Source organism: Ictidomys tridecemlineatus, chromosome 5 (genome assembly GCF_052094955.1).
Source record: "Ictidomys tridecemlineatus isolate mIctTri1 chromosome 5, mIctTri1.hap1, whole genome shotgun sequence".
NCBI classification, from domain to species: Eukaryota; Metazoa; Chordata; class Mammalia; order Rodentia; family Sciuridae; genus Ictidomys; species Ictidomys tridecemlineatus.
The window spans coordinates 188212276-188232452 of NC_135481.1; the positions used below are offsets into that span (position 1 = coordinate 188212276).

At 53.7% G+C, this 20177-nt stretch overlaps 1 protein-coding gene across 1 annotated transcript in view; it reads left to right on the forward strand.

The window, feature by feature from the left end:
• Window positions 1–7228, forward strand: part of Pmepa1 (prostate transmembrane protein, androgen induced 1) — a 49295-nt gene extending 42067 nt beyond the window's left edge. The window contains exons 3-4 of the mRNA XM_078051881.1: window positions 5469–5522; window positions 5789–7228. Coding sequence (XP_077908007.1) covers window positions 5469–5522; window positions 5789–6307 — 573 coding nt within the window. The 3' untranslated portion in view covers window positions 6308–7228. The remainder of the gene's footprint in view (window positions 1–5468; window positions 5523–5788) is intronic.
• The last annotated feature ends 12949 nt before the right edge of the window (window positions 7229–20177 follow it).

Genomic DNA, 20177 nt, shown 5'->3' on the forward strand with positions numbered 1-20177 from the left:
GCCCTGGCTCCCTTGGTGTGAAAAGGGTCACAAGGCCCACCCCCAGGACGCAGGTCTTCCCCACCCCCAGGACTCAGGTCTTGGCACAAAGTGAGGTCTCTGTCCTTAGTGGCTGGAAAGCACTTTACCCATTCAGTCCCTCAGCCGACGACCTGTACCCAGTGTGCGCTGTGCACCTGGAGTCCCCCTGGCCTGGAGGAGAGCACGGGGGGGGGGGGGGGGGCAGTGTCCCGCAGCTGCTGCCGGTGGCCACGCACCAAGACAGGGAACTCTCAAGCTCTGCGGAACCAAGGTGGCCATACTGGGAATCCCAGGGCAAGCCAGTCTACGGCCAGGTTGCTGGGGACAAAGGGGATTGTGGAGGTGGGAGAAAGATAGCACGGCCCCTCCGCACCCTCAGACTGAACCAGCCTCAGAGGTAGCACGGGAAGAGTGTGTGTCTGTCCTGGACACAGCCGGGGTGGCTTCCCTCTGCAGCTGAGCAACCACTTGCTCAGTTGTTGATTAGGCCACCTGGAGGTGACATGGGGAAGGTGTGGGGGGTCCAGGCCAGTGCCACGCCATCCTCGGTGCCCAGGGGTACTTGGGGCCAACTGCGCTGCGCAGGAGAGCGCTTGCTCTTCGTCATCATCCTCTCTCTGACGCTGGAGCTGTGAGCGCCACTGGGCCTTCTGAAAACCCCGGCAGTGTCCCCTTGGGACTCAAAGCCTCGCCTGAGGGGGGAGCCCCCAGAGTAGGAGCACCCAGCTCCCTGGGGTCTGTCCTGCTGTGGGGGTGCTTTAGCAGGGGCAGGCTTGTGCGGCGTGTGCCTGGGACGCAGAACGGAACACCGTGGGTGGGAAGCAGCTGTCTGAAAGGCAGGCTGGAAGTGACAGGGAGGAGGCAGCATGTGACAGTTCCAGGGCAGTGGCCTGTCCCCAAGCTGGTGCTCGCAGGTGCCTGGAGGGTGGTGACAGTCTAGGCAGTGGTGGGCAGGGCTCCCCAGTTCCCAGGGACTCCTGGGGCTGGCAGAGGCACCCAGAGTCTGGGCTGAGCCAAATTGGTGTTGGCTGAGGCCCAAGCCAGCAGGTGTGGACATCTCTGCTCACGTCAGGCCCAGCCTCAGTGCGTCACCGGGTTGTCAGGGCAAGAGACACTCTTGCTCTGGCACTTCTGACGGGGACACCGGGCACCCCGGGGCCCAGCCTAAGTCAGGAGGCCCACCGCGTCTTCTCTGAACCTGCCGCCTCCGCCGCCCGGGGCTCTTGGTGTTTATTTGCTGTTGTCACCCCAGCAACGGCAGCTGCTGTCTGTGGAGCTGTGGAGACCTGGAGCTCACCCTGCTATGCAGAGGAGAAACGGAGGCTCCGAGAGGTGGAACACTGGCCCCGGGCCACACAGCCTGTCCATGGCTGTGTGAAGAGCCCTGGCCACTGGGAGAGGATGGAGTTAGCTGAGCTGTGGGAGGAGCAGCACCGAGGCTCTGGGTGTGGGGACTTGGATGCCATCATCAGGAGGCACACAGCCCTGCAGCGGCACCTGGGGCTTGCTGGAGGGACAGCAGGATCCTGGCCATTGCTTCCCAGTCACCTGGGCTAGGAGTCTCCCCAGGGAACCTCATGGGGTAAACAGGAGCCCGTTCAGCCTGAAGCAGGAGGCGGCATCTCCCCTGGGGACCCCCTGCCAGACAGGGCGTGTCTGAGGAGTCTCTGGGCCCTTGACCTCCAGGGAGCCCTGAGCCTGCCTGGGGCTGGGCCTGCCTCTCCCCTGCCCACCCTGACCTAGTCCCTGGCACAGCTTCTGGCCATGGTCCCTTTTCAGGTGACCCGGGAGTCCCCTCCTACCAGCAACTCTCCTCGCCTTACTGCCTCATGGACAGGTCATCTCTGCTGTCCCAGGATTTGAGGGCCACCCCCTCTTGCTGTCCTTTGATGGCTGTTTCCTCACGTGTCACACAGGGCAAGACAAGTGGTCAGGGTGAGGCTGGCGTGCAGGCCGCACCTGGCCGGGGAAGCCAGGACGGACGCATCGCTGGATACCGTGACATCCAGCCACAGTGACACAGACCTGGGTCAGAAGGGCTTGTCCAGCTGGACAAGAAAGTTCTTAGGCAGCTTTTTCACCTCCTGACGAGAACGACGTTAGAGGAGGAAAACCTTATTGGGGGCCCACAGCATCACAGGTCTCCATCCCTGGGGCTCTCGGAACCCAGTCACCCCACCTCCGAACTTTCTTGCCTTGACTCTGGTGAGCTCTGGGGGGACTCCTCCCACCTGCACCATAACAGGAGGGGATTCACCCATAAAGGCAGTCCAGGTCCCACCTGGGAACAGGTGTCACCGGGTGGAGACCTGTCGGGGAGGAGGTTTCTGTTTTCCTTCCTGTTTCTGAGTGTCCCGAGCCTTGCCCTTGGGCACCAGTTGGGCAGGTGGGCCCTGCTCTGGGTCTCCTTTCCTGCTCTTGTTCAGTCTTCATCCCCCCGCAAGCAGCCATGCCCGCCCAGCCAAAGTCCCCGCGGAAAACCTGTGCAGAAGGCCGTCTCAGACCCAGAGCTCAGCCAGGGCCTGGGATGGAGCCACCCTTTGTCCTCTTTGTCCCCAAATCAAGCCACAGCCTGATCTGCTCTCTATGGGGGCCTGCCTGCCAAGGGCCAGTTTCCCAGGGGCAGGGGCAGGGTGCAGCCAGGCGGGGTGGCAAGCAGCCAGCCGGGAGAGGGAGCCAGGCCCGGGGAGGCCGCTGTCCCAGAGCCAGGCCCTGTGCTGGCCAGAGGCATCTTCTTTCAGTCTGTAACAGCCCCCGCTGTGCACCTGCCAGGTGTTTGGCCTGCAGAGTTTCAAGGGTGGCCATCTCACCCACGCGAGGGAGAGACTGTTACTGGAGAGGTGTCAGAAGCGCTCCCCTGACCGTGTGGCACTGAGGGCTCCTGGGAGTCTGCCGAGCAGCCTGTGGCTCTCGGTCTGGAACTGAAGGCAGGTGGGGGTCATCAGGAGCCTAAACTGGCCCTGAGGGCCGGCCGTCTGCTTGGTTTTTTGGATTTTTCATGGTGATGGTTTTGTTTTGGGGGCTTCTTGTGGGGTTTTTTGGTAGTGGGGATGGAACCCCAAGGTGCTGACGACTGAACCACATCCCCAGCCATTTTTATTTCTTATTTTGAGACAGGGTCTTGCTAAGTGGTTTAGGGCCTTGCTGGGTTGCTGAGGCTGGCCCCGAACTTGCCACCCCCCATGTTTGGCACGTGTTTGGCACCAGCAGAAGAGCTGAGTGGTGACAGATCAGCAGGCCCATAAAGCAGAAAACCTCTTCCTCTAGCTCTTTGCAGAAGTGATTGGCGGGTTCCCTGTCTGATGGGGTCTAGATGGGGCAGCTGTGGGCAGTCTGGATGTGTCCATTTACAGAGAGTGTTTGGGGAGCAGAGCACACAGGAGCCACAGGTGTTGGGGAGGAGGGGCAAGAGGAGACTGCAGGGGAGCAGGTGGGAGGGGAAAGCAATTCTGTAGGGGAGCCACTGGGGCCTGTCAGCGGCTGGGCTTGGGGTGGTCAACGGGAGCTGCAAGAGTAGCCCCCCCCCTGCTTCCCACCCCTGACTGCCAGAAACCATCAGGGATGAGGTTCCAGAGAATTCTGAAACTTGTGTCTCTTCTGTACCCCAGGTCACACTTGGACCTGGTTCTACCCAGCAGCTTATGCACTCAGATGGTAACCTGAGCACCTGCTGTATACCATCTGGATGCTGGGCATGGGGACAGGCAGTTATGGGCCTGGCGGTGCTAAAGGGGAATGGGGAGAGGGCTTGCGTGGCAAGTGCTGACACCAGCCTGCTACAGTGACAGGAAGACCTGCTGGGGAGCCACTTAGGGTACAGCAGGGCTCTGCAGGGGTGTGGGGTGTGGGGTGTGGGTTCCAGGGAGGAGGTGGAAATTTGGAGGCAGCAGGAAGCCCAAGGTTTTCAGCAGAGAGGTGGTGGGTAGAGGTGGGTTGAAGGAGGTGACCCCAGCTTCTGTGAGTAGGAGGGGCCCTGGGGGTGGGGGAGTAGGAAAGGCCCTGGGGGTGGGGGAGTAGGAAGGGCCCTGGGGGTGGGGGAGTAGGAAGGGCCCCAGGGATGGGGGAGTAGGAAGGAGGCAGAGCCGAAGCAGCAGCCCTTCTGCAGATCTTCAGGGACCTCACAGAGCAGAGCACCTACAGCCTCTGGGCCTCTGGGAGCTGTTAGGCGTCAGCCCGCCCGGCCCCCGGGTGGAATCTGCATTGTACTAGGTCTCAATGGGCTTGTCTTTGGGGTCCAGTCTGGAGGTTCTGGTTTAGGTCTTCCCTGTCTCCCAGATGCCAGGGACGGGGCTGGGGGGACACAACACTCTCTGTATATTGGAGGAGGAATCGGGAGGTGGGTGAGATGAGTATGGCCAAGGAGGAGGGTCAGGCATGGCCTGGGGTCTGCCTTGTGCAGTTTGCAGGTGCCGTCCATGTGCTAGATCACAGGCCAGGATGAGACCTGACCTCTGGTTAAGTGCATTCCTGCAGGGACAGTTGTGACAGCCAGCGCCCCCAGTGGCCTACAGGAGATTGCGGCCTTCCCCCCCCTCCCCCCAGGCTGCCCATGAGTCAGGTGAGGGACCCACGGGAATCGTCGGTTCTTGGTGTAGATGTTTGCCCAAACTTAGCTAATTGTGTGCTTTGACTATACAAGTTGACTGCACATCAGTCACATCTCCGAGAAGCCCTTCAGTGCCATCTGGGGCAACTTACACAAACTGCTCCTGGCAGTTCCACTTTCCTGAGAGGAGCTGCTGCTGGCCCAGAATCCCAAAGCAGGGGACGGAAGCTTCTGGGCCCAGCACTTGGCACCATGTTTACGTGGTGGATGATGATGTTGAAACCTGTGGAGACACTGGAACTGGTAGTCAAAGGAGTTGGGCACACAGTGGGCAACCAGTACAAAGGCCCTGTGGTGTGTCCAGTGTGTTATGGCATGGCAAACCTGTCTTGTGTGTCTCCAGGGAGTGCGGTGGTGGCACCCAGCACTTCTGCACACTCCTGGAGAGCACACAGGCTCCAGTGGCTTTTATGTGCAACTTGTTAAATTCTTTAGCAACTCCACACGGCAAGTATTATAATTATCCTCATTTCCAGACACACAAAGTGTGGCCTGGAAGTTAAGTACTTTTCTAAGGCCCCACAGTGAGCGAGTGGGCCGGAGGGGAGGAGGCAGGAAGGCATAGCACCCTGGGCTTCTTTCTGAGCCATTAAGGATTTATTTTAAGGTCTGCAGAGCTGCAGGGGAAAGGGACCAGTCAGATGTATATTCTGGAATTTTGAAAAGCAGGAGATTGACAGGGACAGCAGTGTGAGCTGAGAGGGGTGGGTGAGGAGTCCACTGTGGCTGTGTCCTCCAGAAATCTCCAGGATGGAGGCTGTCGGGCCCACCCTCTCCTTCCAGAGCCCAGCCGGTGGGCCCTCCAGCCTCTGACTCTGCCTGTCCATCTCTGCCCCTGCAGGAAGGATGCCTCTGGCCCTCAGAGAGCACGGTGTCCAGCGGCGGAATCCCAGAGGTGAGTCCCAGCGCTGCCTCCCCTCGACACCCCTAGCACTGCAGCCTCCCCCGCTGCCACAGAAAGGGTGTCACTGCATAAGGCCCATCCCTGGGCCCTGCTCTATAGATTGCTCCTGGGTGGCCGGGACCCCTGCCCCAGGGAGAGCCTTTTCCCACGTGAGGTGGCGCAGTCCTGGTGCTGCCCACAGGCGAGGCCGGTGGACCCCAGCGGAGACCCCACCCCGACCTGCTCCCCCCGCCCCTGACCCGTCGCCCGCCCCCCAGCCGCAGGTCTACGCCCCTCCTCGGCCCTCGGACCGCCTGGCTGTGCCGCCCTTCGCCCAGCGGGACCGCTTCCAGCCCACCTACCCCTACCTGCAGCACGAGATCGACCTGCCCCCCACCATCTCGCTGTCTGACGGGGAGGAGCCCCCGCCCTACCAGGGCCCCTGCACCCTCCAGCTGCGGGACCCCGAGCAGCAGCTGGAGCTCAACCGAGAGTCGGTGCGCGCGCCCCCCAACAGAACCATCTTCGACAGTGACCTGATGGACAGCGCCATGCTGGGCGGCCCCTGTCCCCCTAGCAGTAACTCGGGCATCAGCGCCACGTGCTACGGCAGCGGCGGGCGCATGGAGGGGCCACCCCCGACCTACAGCGAGGTCATCGGTCACTACCCGGGGTCCTCCTACCAGCACCAGCAGAGCACCGGGCCGACCTCCCTGCTGGAGGGGACCCGGCTCCAGCACCCGCACCTCGCCCCGCTGGAGAGCAAAGAGGATAAACAGAAAGGACACCCCCTCTAGGAGCCGGGGGCCAGGCCGGGGCAGCGTGGCTTAAGGCAAAACACTCGGCACTTCCTAAAGGAGAAGAGAGGAGGGCAGGGTGACACACCCCCTCCGTGTATAAATATTTACATGTTATGTCTGGTCTGAATGCACAAGCTCAGAAAGCTTGCAAAAACAAAACAAAACAAAACAAAAAAAAACACGTTTCTTTGTTGAGCTGTCTTGAAGGCAAAAGAGAAAAAAAAAATTCTGCAGTAGTCTTTTGTTCCCAGTTGAGCTGCGTCGTGAATGCTTAATTTTCTTTTGTTTATGATGATTTCACTTAACTTTAAAGACATATTTGCACAAAACCTTTGTTTAAAGATCTGCAATATTATATATATAAATATATATAAAATAAGAGAAACTGTATGTGCGAGGGCAGGAGTATTTTTGTATTAGAAGAGGCCTATTGAAAAAGTTGTTTTCTGAACTAGAAGAGGAAAAAAAAATGGCAATTTTTGATGCCAACTCAGAAAGTGTGTATTACCTTGTAAAGAAAAAAAAAACCTACAAAGCAGGGGCTTAGAGTTATTTATATAAATGTTGAGATTTTGCACTATTTTTTAATATAAATATGTCAGTGCTTGTTTGATGGAAACTTCTATCATGTTTGTTGAGACTTGGAGGAAGACAGGTCAGAGCTTCAGAGTGGACCTCAGGCAGAGGGGTGCCCTGGGGTCTGGAGAGGCCCACCAGGGCTTCTGCAGCGCACATGCTTCTGTCTCGATAGGTTGTTGCCACATTATACATTCCCTACCGAAGGGGACACATTTCTTCCTTCTGGGCCAGAATAGCCTTTGGATGGCAGGCGAATCAGGAAAGTTCCCCCGCAGGCGCCAGGTTCCAGCTGGTGGATTTTGCCTTTCCCAAAATGAAAATAAACTGCTAACGAAGGAATTTTAGTTTTTCTTCCTCTTTTTTAAACTGCAAAGGTCCCATGGGAAGGGCAGGGTGCTGCTGGCAAGCTGGGGCTGCCCTCTGTGCGTGCTGCTAGGGATGCTCTCGAAGGGCCCTACCCGGCTTGCTCCTGCAGAGTGCTTTGGCGATTCAGCTGGCCCCAGCGTTTGCAGGCCAAGGTCAGTGCCAAGGTCAGTGCAGCGCACTGACTCCTAGGAAAGGCCTCAAGCGTGGCATTTGGCGTCCTCCCCATGGGCTCTGATTCACGTATCAATTTTGACCTAAGGGGCCAATAAACAGACCACCTGAGGTGACAGGTGACAGCCAGGTGTCTCCCTGGCATATAAAAGGGTTAAATTGGGATGATGGTCAGACCAACAGAAAGCCTGCTCCAGGCTTTAGAACTCCTTACCTCCCTCCCCACGTTTGCATTCCCTTCCCCATGGAAACAGCCACTGCTGATGGCTATCTGTGTCCTCGCCTGCATCTTTCTCTGGTCAGCTTTGTCCAGCAAGTCTCCTTACTGCGCAGACTGGGACTGGCTGGACCCTTGATGAGGAGTAGGATTGGGCACAGGTGAATAGAGGTGACAGGAGACAAGAGGGGCCCTCGGGGTCCAGCAGGGGCTGTGGCTGGCGCTCGGGGTCTTCTCACAGTGGACCTGCTACACAGGAGGGACCCCGACCCCTGCGGATAGGGCAGGCTCCCACACTGCCATCCCCTCTGGGCCTGGGAGATGTCCCCTCGTTCAGGGCAAATGCTACCCAGTCAACTGACCTAAGAGAAGGATCTAGGAGGCATGGGACATAAGCCACTTTGTACCTGAAAACTGCTCAGAAGTTCTGACCGCTGGGCCTCTGTTTCGAGGGGTATTTTAAGAATGTGATGACCCCAGAACCCGGGCCCGAGCTTTCCGCAGAAAGTCCCCCATACCTCAGTAGCAGAACCTGCCCCTGTGGGGCCTTGAAGAGGATTCTTCTCGAGGTCATGCGGAGAAGTCAGTATAGCTTGCCCTGAAAGGTCCAGGGACCCACAGATGTTCCAGCGAAACCTTCCTTGATGGGAAGCGTCTCTGGTGCCTTAGTAAGGAAGCAATCACCCTCTCGTCCCCTGGCGGGACGTTCCTGGACAGTGCCTCACTCCCCGGGACTGGCATCCTCTCCCTTGGTTCACAAAGGGCTCCCCGTCACCCTCTGGCGTCTCCACCCCTCTGTCCTGGACGGGCCCACTCGGCGAGGCACCGACCTCCTATCCCTGTGGTCTTCATGGTCCAGGACTGTGCGTAACTCCCATCTGGGTCAGAAACCTAGAAAAGTGGGCATTTGTACATGTGTCCTTAGCCACAGCCGGGGGAACCGTCCTGCTGTCCCTCTTGGGACAGGCTGTGTGAATCTTGCTTCGTGGGGTGGCCTGTGCTGTAGTGAAGAGGGAGTGGGAGTGCGTGGCTTTGACCTCAGCTGGCCTGAGGGCAGGGCCCACCCCACCCCTCTGGTTCCAACCAGTGTAGAAGTCCAGGGTCCCTGGCCTTCATGCCCATGGATGACTGTTGCCAAACTTCAAGGAGAAGGGGGTTGGCAGGGCAGTGAACACCCAGAAACCCGATGGGGGGTGTCCATCTGGAAACCAGTGCTGGAGAAGCTCCCCGCTTCCCCGCGAGTCCCCGCAGCTCTGGGCACACTCTGCTCGCGGTGTTGGTGGTCACCTCATTGTCTTTGAAGCACCCCTAGGAGACCACCCTTTTCCAGTGGGAGGTTAGGTGGGGTCCTGGGATGGCTGGTTTGAGGGGGACCAGTTGGTTTGGGGGTGCTGCTTCCTTCACACACACCCCCCCCCCCGTGCCCATGGGCGACCCCGATGTTTCCTTCAGAGAAACACTTTCTTCTCTGCAGAGCCGGGGTCTGTGCATGGACCCCCAGAGTGCACCAGGAGCCCCCATCTTTTCAAAAGCCCGATGTGTTTTGCAAAGAGTAAGCGACCCCTTTCCCCCTCATGTAGCAAAAACCAGGGCAGGCCAGAACCGGGTCCGTCCCCTGTCCTATCCGCTGTCCCCGTGAATTGTACGTTTCAGATAATTTTTTCCCCGTGTGCAACACAGCTTCCAGAACCTCAAAACGTCCGATGATATGGAAGGAAATGTGTCTGTTTTGTTTTGTTGCTTTGTTTTTTCCGGAAGCTGTGCTGGGAACCTCGCTGGGCCCTGGAGCTCAGAGGCCACGCGACTTCCCGCCGCCCGTCTGCCCGCCATGCTTGCACGTTGCCTTCTGCCGTTGACCGCTTCCTTTGCAGCCGTTTTCCGCGTTCTGTTAAGTGAAACTCCTGTAAGCTCTCCTTGCACGCTGGGTGCAGCCCGAGTGGCTGCTGCCTAAGACTCTGAATCTGGGCGCCCATCCACAGGCCTGGAGAAGCTGCTTGTTGTGTATCAGTGATCATTAGTGGCAATGATGACACTCTGAAAGCTGCAATACTTAGACAATAAATTTTACAGTTCTTTGGAACAAGGCTTCTCAACTTCTTTGGCTGTATTGCTCTTCTCCCTTCCAAACTCCCACCCCCTGCCACCTTCTAGAACAACCCCAGGGTGCATTTAGTGGAGAGAGAGAGAGATCTCAGCACTGCTTTGCAACTTTAAGTTGAGTGGCTCAACCTTTCTGTTGTAGCTCAGGAAGCCCAGTGAAAACACCTACTCCAACATCGTTCCAATATAAAAAAAGGGTGGCTACTGGGATTAATTGTTTCCAAAACATGGTATGCTTTTCCTCCCTCAGGGAAGATCATTATTTACCAATGCAGGATGAAAATTCAGACAAGGTCTGAGAGCAAGGAAGTATCTTAAGTGGGTTTCTTCCAGAAGAACCGTGAGACGTGGCCTCGTGTGCAAGGGATGGATGGATTTAGGATGTGTCCTCCTGCGTTCAGGGGGTTGACTAAGGGAGGTCAGAGGGGGAAGAAAAGTGAGGGAAGGAGGTGGTTTTAGGTCAAGTCCCAGCTCAGCCTGTCCCTCTGGGGCCTGTGGGTCTCTGGGGTAGCTGCACCAGGAGGGGTGGACACCCAGGCCCTCTGACCTCATGCAGAAGACTGGAGCAAAGAGGTCCCAGAGTGGTCCACCCACTCGCCAGCCCTCAGCAATGCATGCGGGGTCTGGAGGAGGGGTGTGCAGACCCCTATAAAGGTTTCCAGGGATCCTGAGTGGGACCCCACAGTAGGACCCCACAGTATCCACTATAGAAGGCCTGCAAGTGCCCAGCGGAGGAGGCACCAGCACACGGGCGTCAGCTGCTCTTTCCAGGAACTCGGGCTCTGCGTGGGGTTCCTATGCTATGAGCAAAGGCTCCCTGAGCCTCCTGGACCAGTTTGCAGGCCTTTCTTCCAGGAGTCGGGACGGACCAGGGAGCCTTTTCCAGCCATGGAGGGGAGTCTGGGGCTCCAGCCGGGCGGGACCCCTCCCAGAAGGACAGCTGGAGCAGTCAGCCGCTCAGCTCCAAACTGGCAGTGAGGGCAGCTGAGACAGCACGGGCAGGGAGCTCTGGCTAGGAGCTCAGGCAGGGAGCAGGGCCACGCCACCCTTCCCAAAGCTGGCGACTCCACGTTCCCAACAGCTCGCCTTTCACTTCCCTGGGTTTTTTGTTTGTTTCTATTTTTTTTTTTAACACTCTGGATGCCAGGCTGGCTGCAGGAAGGGCCCATGCCACAGACCCCCAGGCTTTGTGCTGGTGTTAGAGACCCACGTGCTCACTGACACCTCTGCCAGCAGGAGAGCGGCCACAGGAGCCAGTGGGTGGCCCACGGAGCTGCGGAGCTGTGTTCCAAGCTGGGAGATGGTGCTCCCCCACCCAGGGTGGGGGTTACCTCCAGATAAATCCAGGTAAGCTGAAAATACTGTAAGCGTCTGGTGCCTTCTGAGAAACTTCTGGGGTCTGGTCAGAGCAATGAGCAATGAGCAATGAGCTTGTCCATCTGGCCAGAGCCCTGTCCTCCATCACTGCCTCTGACGTCCCTCTCCCTTTCCTGGATGTGGGTGGGGAGCACCTCCTAATCAGCAGGGGCCCCTCCTCGCCTCCACCATTCTGCCTGGGGCCAGGCTGACACCCCCACAGGGGTACCCCAATCTGGTGGGGGTTTGGAACCCCCGCGGTTCCTTGGAGGAAGCCTCAGGAGGATGCTGACACTCAGGAGCCCACAGATGCCCCAGGAGAAAGCAAATGGGGTGCACCTCTGGGCTTTCTCACCATGTGCCTGTGTCACCACTGCCCTCCTGCCCAGAGGCCCTTCGCTCAGCCCCTTGGCTGTCCTGACCTCCTCCAACCATGGGGACCCACTCAGCCAGCACCTCCTCCAGGAAGCCTCCGGGATGCCCAGGCTTCTCCACGCCATCGCCACTGGCACTTGCTGCATGTGGCATCCATGGCCCCCCAGGATGCTGAGCTGCCGGAGGCCAGCCCCAGACTCCCAGCCATCATCCAGAGGGGACACACCCCTGGGCAAGCAGGCCTGCACTCCCCAGCTGCCTCCATCCTCCATCTCCACCCAGGAAACGGAGGGCAGAGCACTCAGCCGCCTGCCTCTCCAGCTTCCAAGAGTTGGGTGCGCTATCCCAGTGTCCCATGCTGCCCCCCCCCACTTCCTCAAAGTCTCCACGTGACAGTCAGGCCAGCAGGCGTGCACTGCACAGCTGCCCCACCCTGTGAGCCCTCTCACATTCACCCTGGGGGCCAGGAACAGCTCTCTTAAGCTTTGTCCAGGGCTGGGGGCTTCTGGCTGCAAATGAATGAAAATAAGCGTCCAGTGGTGTGAGCCCCAAGGAAATGCGCTAGTTTCAAAGGGAGTGCGCGGCCTGCTGGACCCTGCTGTGTGCATGTGCCCTCTAGAACAGGGGCCAGCACACTGCAGCCCAGACACCAACCCTCCAGCTGCCCACTGCCAGCCTTTGTAAATAAAGTTTTATTGGACACTAGCCACAACAGTTTAATGATTCAATGTTTAGGGCTGCCTTTGTGTTTCAAGGACAGAGTTGAGTAGTTAACTACAGATACCATGTGGCCCAGAGAGCCGTAAGTATTTGCTAAATAGCCCTTTGCTTTAGACTCCCACATGGCTGCAAGCTGGCTGCTACTGCCCCAGACATCACGCTCAGACACACAAAAGGGGCATTCTTTCTTCTCGGCAACATTTTAAAGAAAGTTTTAAAGACATATTTTATTTTCATAACAGGGTTCATATTTAACAGAAAAATCGAGATGATAAGGTGTCCCTATATCCAGTTTTACATATGATCAACACCTGGAACCAGCGTGGTATGTTTGTCACAATTAACCAATCAATATCAAAATGACCTCGAACTAAAGCCCCGACTTTATGCAGAGTTCCTTAGTTCTTCCCCCTCTGTGTTCGAGGGTCCCATCTAGAAGTTTCCACTGTGGTTAGTTCTGTGTCAACCTCCAACCTCCTCCCATTCCTCTGGACTGTGACAGTCTCCCAGCTGTCCCCTGTGTTTTCGGACCTAAGTCCCTCTTGGCACTGCTTGGCACCCCGTGGAAGCCCCTGACTGTCTCTTTACCTTGGGGTCATGGTCTGGGGAGGAGCCAGAGAGGGGGACACCTTATCAATGTGCCCAGGACACACCGCGTCCATGTGGCCTGTCACTGCGGAGGTTGGCCCTGTTCCCCGAAGGAAGCGTCATCTGCCGAGGTCCTCACCCTCCCCCTGCACTCTCAGGAAGAGAGTCACGGAGCCCGCTCACTAGGAAGGAGCGAAGGGCGTATCCCCACCTCCTGGGACGGGGAATCTGCACAAATCGTTGGAAATTCTTCATGAGCGACTCTTCAGTCACTCCTACCCGGGTGGACGCAGCGATGCTCATTCTGTTCCTTGAGCTGGAGCCCAACGTCTTCGTTCTGCGGCTCCGATCACTCCAGCTTTGGCCACTCGGCCCCTCTGTCCCGGTGACCCCAGTCCACCTCGTGAGCTGAGTCGTCCAGGCCAGGTGCTGTGCTCAGTGAGCACCCTGACTGTGGGGCATCCTCCCGTGCCCCAGCCTCGCCTTGACCACGGTTTCCCCAAGGGCTCCTTTGACAGGGACGTCGTGTTGGGAACCGAGGTCCAGGTCCTGGGTGTGCTTGTGGCAACCGAGGCACCTTGACTTCCAGGCCCCCTCAGATGCTGGGGCCAGGAGACATGGGTGCGTCTGCTGACCTGGGCTGGCCCCTCCGTTGGCTGGTCTGCACCCTCCCCGCCACAGTGGAAGGGCATTCTCGGCTGATGGACTGCTCCAGACCAGCGGGACTCACCGTCCTGGGAAAGCACGTGGACCACCGGAGCCGGAGCTTTCCGGCAGGCAGGGCCCTTGCCTTCGCCCAGGGTCCAGACTTCACTCATGTCTGAAGTCACTTAGGTTGGTAGCTGTCCCCTTTCCGTGAGGCTGTTTTGTACGCTTGGCAAATTCTGCCTTCATCATGGGATCCCCCAACATCCTGGTTAAAAAAAAAAAAATTTAAAAGGTTTACATACATTTAATTTCATTCTTTTAAAATTTTTTTCTTTTAGTTATAGATGGACACAACATATTTATTTTGTTCATTTATTTTTGTGTGGTGCTGAGGATGGAGCCCAGTGTCTCACACATGCGAGGCGGGCGCTCTGCCACTGAGCCACAGCCCAGCTCTCCATTTCCTTCTCTGTGTTGTAAAGATCTACAGGTTTTGGTAAACACGTAGGGTCATTTATCTACCACTCCGGGGTCATTACGGAATAGTGAACTGCCCTTTAAAAGATCCCTTCCACGTCACCTATTTAACCCTCTCCCCGCCAGGACCCTGTTCTCAATGTCATTGTAGTTCCACGTTTCAGAGAATGCCACGTCCCTAGAGTTATATGCCACGTGACCTGTTCCCACCAGCTTCTTTCATTTAATAATATGCATTTTAGATCCATCCGTCTCCTTGTCATGGCTTAGCAGTTTGTTTCCTTTCGTGGCCAACAGCATTCCATACGTGCCCTATTTGATTGATCCCTTCACATTTTTTGTTGCCACTTTCTAACGAGGACCCGAGCTGCTAGGACACTCCCACGCAGAGTTCTGTGGGCACAGGTATCAAGCCAGCTAGGTCGGTCCCAGCTACATGACCTCCGGATCACACCATCTGTTGTGAGCGGGTCTTGCGAAGGGCTGGCTTTGTCTAGGTGGACGCTACCATGTCTGGTTGTTCCAGCACTCTCTCTCCTACATGGAGCCACCCTGCTCCTTTGTCCAAAATCAGTTGCTGGTCTGGGTCTTTCTCTAAGCCTTTATTCTGTTCCACTGATCAGTTTGTCAATTCTTACGATTCCTATCGCTTCCTAGTAAGTCTTCAGCTCAGATGCCCCCGACTGTTCTTGTTCTCTTCGGTGCTGCAGGTCTATTGCTTTCAATATCTGTTAAATAGTTCTCTGCGATGGAGATTGCACTGAGTCGATGGGTTGAGCTGGGAATCCCTGTCTTCTTCAGGACCTGGGATTCTGGAATCTCCTGACCCATGAACACAGGCTGCCCATTTACTTAGATCTTCTCGGATCTTCCGTCAGAGTTCCACAGTGTTAGGCATAGCCACCTCACACACACTCCGTTTCTCTTACAGATGGGGCTATTGTTTCTTCATTTCCAACCCCAGCTGGTCACGGTAGGCGTGTGGGAAAGCCGCTGCCTTTTGCACGTTTTGCTTGAGTTCTGAAACATGCTTACTATCACCTGTGGGTTCTGCGAGGTTTTATTTTTGCCATTGTCATTTCTTTGGGATTTTCTACACAGATCCTCCTGTCAGCTATGAGCAGAAGCAGTTTTATTTTTTTCTTTGCTATCTCTTTCTTTGTTTTTTTCTTCTTTTTTTTTTTTTCTGGTTTGGGTCTTATCACGCTGCCTGAGGCTTCCAGTGCAGTATGCACCACAGTGGAGTGGGGGGGGGGGCAGCCTTGCCTTGATCCTCATCTGGGAGCAGTTTTTTCACCACTAAGCATCATGTGAGCTTACAGCTTTTGTGTGAATGTTCTATGTCAGCTCCAAGCGCTTCTTTTCTCGTCACTGGGCTGCTTTTACAAAATACCACAGGCTGGGGGCTTATAATCAACACATTTATTTCTCATAGTTCTGGAGGCTGGAGGTCCAAGACCAAGGTGCCAGCAGGCTTTGTGCCTGGGGAGAGCCCTTCTTGGTTTACAGACCGCTCTCATTTTTCCATGTCCTCTCAAGAGGGAAGGGTCAGGGAATCATCTTTCCAGGATCCTCAGATTTCTAATAAGGGTAATGCCAATCACGGGAGCTTGGTCTTTATGAGCCAGTCACCTTCCATGGACTGCACCTCCTAAACCCACCACCTTGGGGATGAGAAGGTCAACATATTAATTCAAGGGCCACAAGCATTCGGTCCATCAGACCTTCGATCCTACCACCTTTTATCAAAGATGAGTGATGGGTGTTGCCAGATGCCTTTCCCGTGTCCCTGGTGTCATCCTGTGGTTCTTATCTTTCGTCTGTTGATGTGAATGCTGTGGTTAGAACTGACCTTGTATACCTGCAGTACATCTCTCTGGGTTGTGGTGAATGCTGTTTTTGTACGTTGCTGAATTTGATTTATTTTTGTTTGGCTGAAAAGCTCTGCTTCTATCTTCATTAAAGATTTGGGCCTGTAGTCTTTGTTTAGAGTAATCATTTCCTATTTCTGTTTAGGATATTGGCAATAGGAGAACGATAGCCTCATAGAAGGAGTTAGCTAACTACTTTCTGGGAGAGATTATGGGAAATTGGTGATTCTTCCTTAAATGTTTAGCAGAATTCACCACATAACCCATTGGGGCCAGGGTAATTGGTTATAAATTAATTAGGTTATTAATTATAAATTAATTAATTTATTTATCAATATAGGCATTCAGGTTAGAAAGGTAATATATAGGTATTCCATCCAAGTTACCAAGCATGTAAGGATAGGTATTCCTCTGTCCAGGAGATTAGTAATGATGACACTTCTTTTTTTCTCTGACATTGGTAGTCCATGACTCCTCTCTTCTCCTTGGTTACCTTAGCTAAAGGTTTGTCAATTTTGTTGATATTTTTAATGAACCACTTTTTGGTTTTGCTGATTTTCTTTATCGCTCTCCTGTTTTTATTTCCCATGGTCTCTGCTCTCATTTTTCTTGTTCCTCTCCTCTCTGTGCCTTAGGCTGACCCTGATCTCCTTTGCATAGTTTCCTGAGGTGTTAGCCTAGACTATGAATTTGAGACCTTCCTTCTGTTCTGATCTATACATTTGAGTGCTATGAATTTCCCTGAAGGCACTGCTTTAGCTGTATCCCTTACATTTTAGCTTATATTTATTTTTATTCATCTCGAATTATTTTCTAACTTTCCTTACCATTTTTTTTCCTTTATGCATTAGTTATTTAGGAGTTGCATAGTATCCAATTATGTGGGGATTTTCCAACAATCTTCTGTTACTGGTTTCTAGACTAATTCCATTGTCACCTAAGAACCTACCTTGCATGATTTCTATTTTTTTTCAACGTGCTTAGATGCATTGCATGGCCCAGACGTGGTCCAGCCTGGTGAATGTTCCAGGAAAGCCTGAGAAGAATTCATTATTGACTGTTGGATGGAGAATTCTACAAAATGCAAATTATATCAAGGTGATTGGTAGTTGTACCTATCAACTGTATAATTGTTGGTTTTCTGCTTTCTTGACTAATTGGTTATTAAAGAGAGGTACTAAGAGTCCTACTATAATAGTTTATTTCTAGTTCTTATTTCATTTATCTCAGTTTTTGATCTACATATTTTGATATCCTATGTTAGGTGCATGCATCTTGGGAAATTATCCCTTTAACTGCTATGTAATGACCCTGAAAACCTACCCTGTTCTCAAGTCTATGTTTTTGAAATTAATATGCCTATTCCAGCTTTCTTTCAACCAGTGTTCATGTAATATATATTTGTCTATTCATTTTCTCTTCGACTGAGGTTTATGCTTCAAGTGAGTTTCTATGAACAACATATAATATTTATTAAGTTTATCCTGGCATTGTTTGTCTTTTAATTGATTTATTTAAACCATTCATATTTAAAGTGATTATTTATATATTTGAACTGTTATCTACCATGGTGTAATTATTTTCTCATTGTTGTACTTATTCCTTATGTCTTTTTTAGTCTTTCCCCTTTTTTGACTTCTCTGGTTGTAATTGATAATTACGAAAGATTTCATTTCCCTCAATATATTAACAGCACTTTATTTAAGAAAAAAATAGCAATTGTCCTAGAGTTCATGATATACAACTATCCTCAGTCCAATTTCTGAAAATGCTATACCACATTTTCTAAAAATGTGGTTCTTCATCTGCCTGGGCTGCCATAATAAAAAGTCAGAGATGGGAATAAACAGTAGAAATTTATTTTCTTGGATTCCAGAAACTAGGAAGCCCACGACCAAGATGCTGACCGGCAGGGCTCCTGGCCCGGGCTCTCTCTTTGGGTTGCAGATGGTTGACCCCTTGCTATGTCCTTACATGGGCCTCGATCATCTCACAGGTCAAAGAAAAGTTGCTGATGACCAGTTTGCTCTACTTTCTCTTATTGGAAAGACAACAGGTATCACATCCAAGTTGTTCACACGTCAGAGCTAAAAACAGAAGCTCCCCTGCATCTCTCTCTTAACTTTTCATTTAAAACATTAAGATATAAGTCACATACCATAAAAATCACGTTTCATAAACATGCAATTCAACAGTTTTTAGTATATTTACAAAGCTGTGCAGTCATACCCACTAGTTCCAGAACTTTCTCAACATGAACCCCCCACCCCCATGGCAGTGCCCCCTCTCTTCCCTCTCCCAGCCCCTGGCATCCATGAGTCTACTTTCCATCTCCCCGTATTTACTTATTCTGGATATTTATAAAAGTGGAGACATGCACGATATGGTGCCTTGTGTCTGGTTTCTTTCACTTAGTAAAATATTTTCAAGCTTTGTTCATGTGGTCCAGTGAAATCTTTATTTTTGGTTGTTGTTGAATAGTTTTCTGTTTACCATATTCTGTCTGTCTGTCCATTCATCAGTTGGTGGGCATGTGGGCAGTTTCCACTTTGGGGCTGTCTTATAAATAATGCTGCTATGAACATTTATGGAAAGTGTGCCCATGACAGATGCTGCCTTGCTCTTGGACACAGACCTGTGAGCAGACTCCGTGGATCACACGCTGATGTTGCGTGCAGCGTGCAGCGTCCAGCAGCCCCGTTCACAGCCCACCAGCAGGGAGTAAGGAGTCCAGCTTCTCCACATCCTGGCCAGCATTTGCTCTCTCCCCTTTCTTCTTAGATGGCCATCTGAGAGGCTGTGGCATTTCCGTGACATTTGGGTCTGCGTTTCCCTAATGACCAATGGTGCTCTGAATCTTCTCACACGCCCCTTTGATCTTTTATACATTTTTGTAGAAAAGTCTCTTCAACGCTTTGCCCACTTGGACAGTTTGTCTTTTATTAAGTTATTTGCATACTCTGCGTGGAGCGCCCTGGTGCAGGGGACAGGGGCACAATCAGCACAACCGAGGCTTTGATGGGCCTTGGCTCTGGAGAAAGGGTCTCAAAGTCCACCCACACAGGACATGTAAAACATCAGCCGAAAGTGATCAAGGTAGCCGTGTCAGCAAGCTACTGCTGCCTAAGAAGCCACCTCAGGACTCGGTGGCTTCAGGAGCCCTCACACACTGCAGAGGCAGTTCTGCTGACCGGAGCCCGTGCGCCCTCTCCTCCAGGCTCAGTTGTCCTCCTGGTCAGCTCTGGGATGGTGGGTGTTACTGTTCCAAGTGGGCCTCAGCACTGCCTCTGCTTCAGTGGTCCCTGGCCCTCCAGCGGGCCTTTCACATGGCATCTGGGCAAGGATCCCAGACAGCAGAAGCTCACAAGTGCCCTTGATGTCTAGCTGAGACCCAGGACATTCTGTTTGCCCAGGAAGCCCCAGGCTGGCCCAGGTCCGAGGGAAGGGAACACAAGCCACTTAATGATGGAGGCTCTATAAGGTCATCTTGCTGAGGGCACAGGGTGGGGGTGTTGCTGCCCTCTCCTCTCGGGAACCAGCACTTTCCATGTCAGTGCAGCCCTGTACCAGACCCAGGGTTCGCTGACCCCTCCTGGTAACTGGCAGGCAGTACTGGCATCACCCACAGTGTCCAGGTCAGGTCAGGAATCCTTGGCCCAAAGAGCTGCTCAGTCTGTGCTCTGAGGCCCAGGGGGAGGTGCTACCGTTCTGATTTTGTCTGTCCCCAAATGCCCACGTGTTAAATGCCTGGTCCCCAGAGTGGTGCCGCTGGGAGGCACCAGGGAACTTGGGAGGTGGAACTTGAAGCAAGATCCTTTAGTCCTTGGGGTGTGCCTCAAAGGGAGCTGCGGGACCCCATCCCTTCCTGTTCTCTTTGTCCTTTGCCTTGTGACAGACAGAAGTTTTGCTTTCCCAGTCCCACCCACACACTGCCACCCAGCTCCCCACCCAGGGGCAAAGCGATAGCCCTGCTGATCTTAGACGGAAACTTTAGAACCGCGAGCTGGATAAACAGTTAGTCTTTCTAAACTAGTTGTCTCAGGGGTTTTGTCACAGTGTCAAGAAGCCAGCACAGGAGGCTTCTGATTCCGGGCCCATAATGGTGGCATAGCTCACTTCCTCTGCCAGTTCCTCTGAATTGGTGTCACACTGAGCACTTTCCTGGAGTAGCACGTAGCCCTCACCCCCTTGGAGGCAGAGATGGCCACTGCCTTCAATTTTTAGATGAGGAAACTGAGGTTCAGTGTTGAGAGCCACAGCCAAGTTGGGATGGCGCCGAGCATTTTGCCAATACTTTTGAGTTCTCGCAGAGTTCCCGTTGAGTTCCAGTTGAGCTCTCGCGGGGATTCCTGGAGAGTTCGCGGGAGTTTGGAAATAAAGTTTGTTCCTGCTTGAGTGG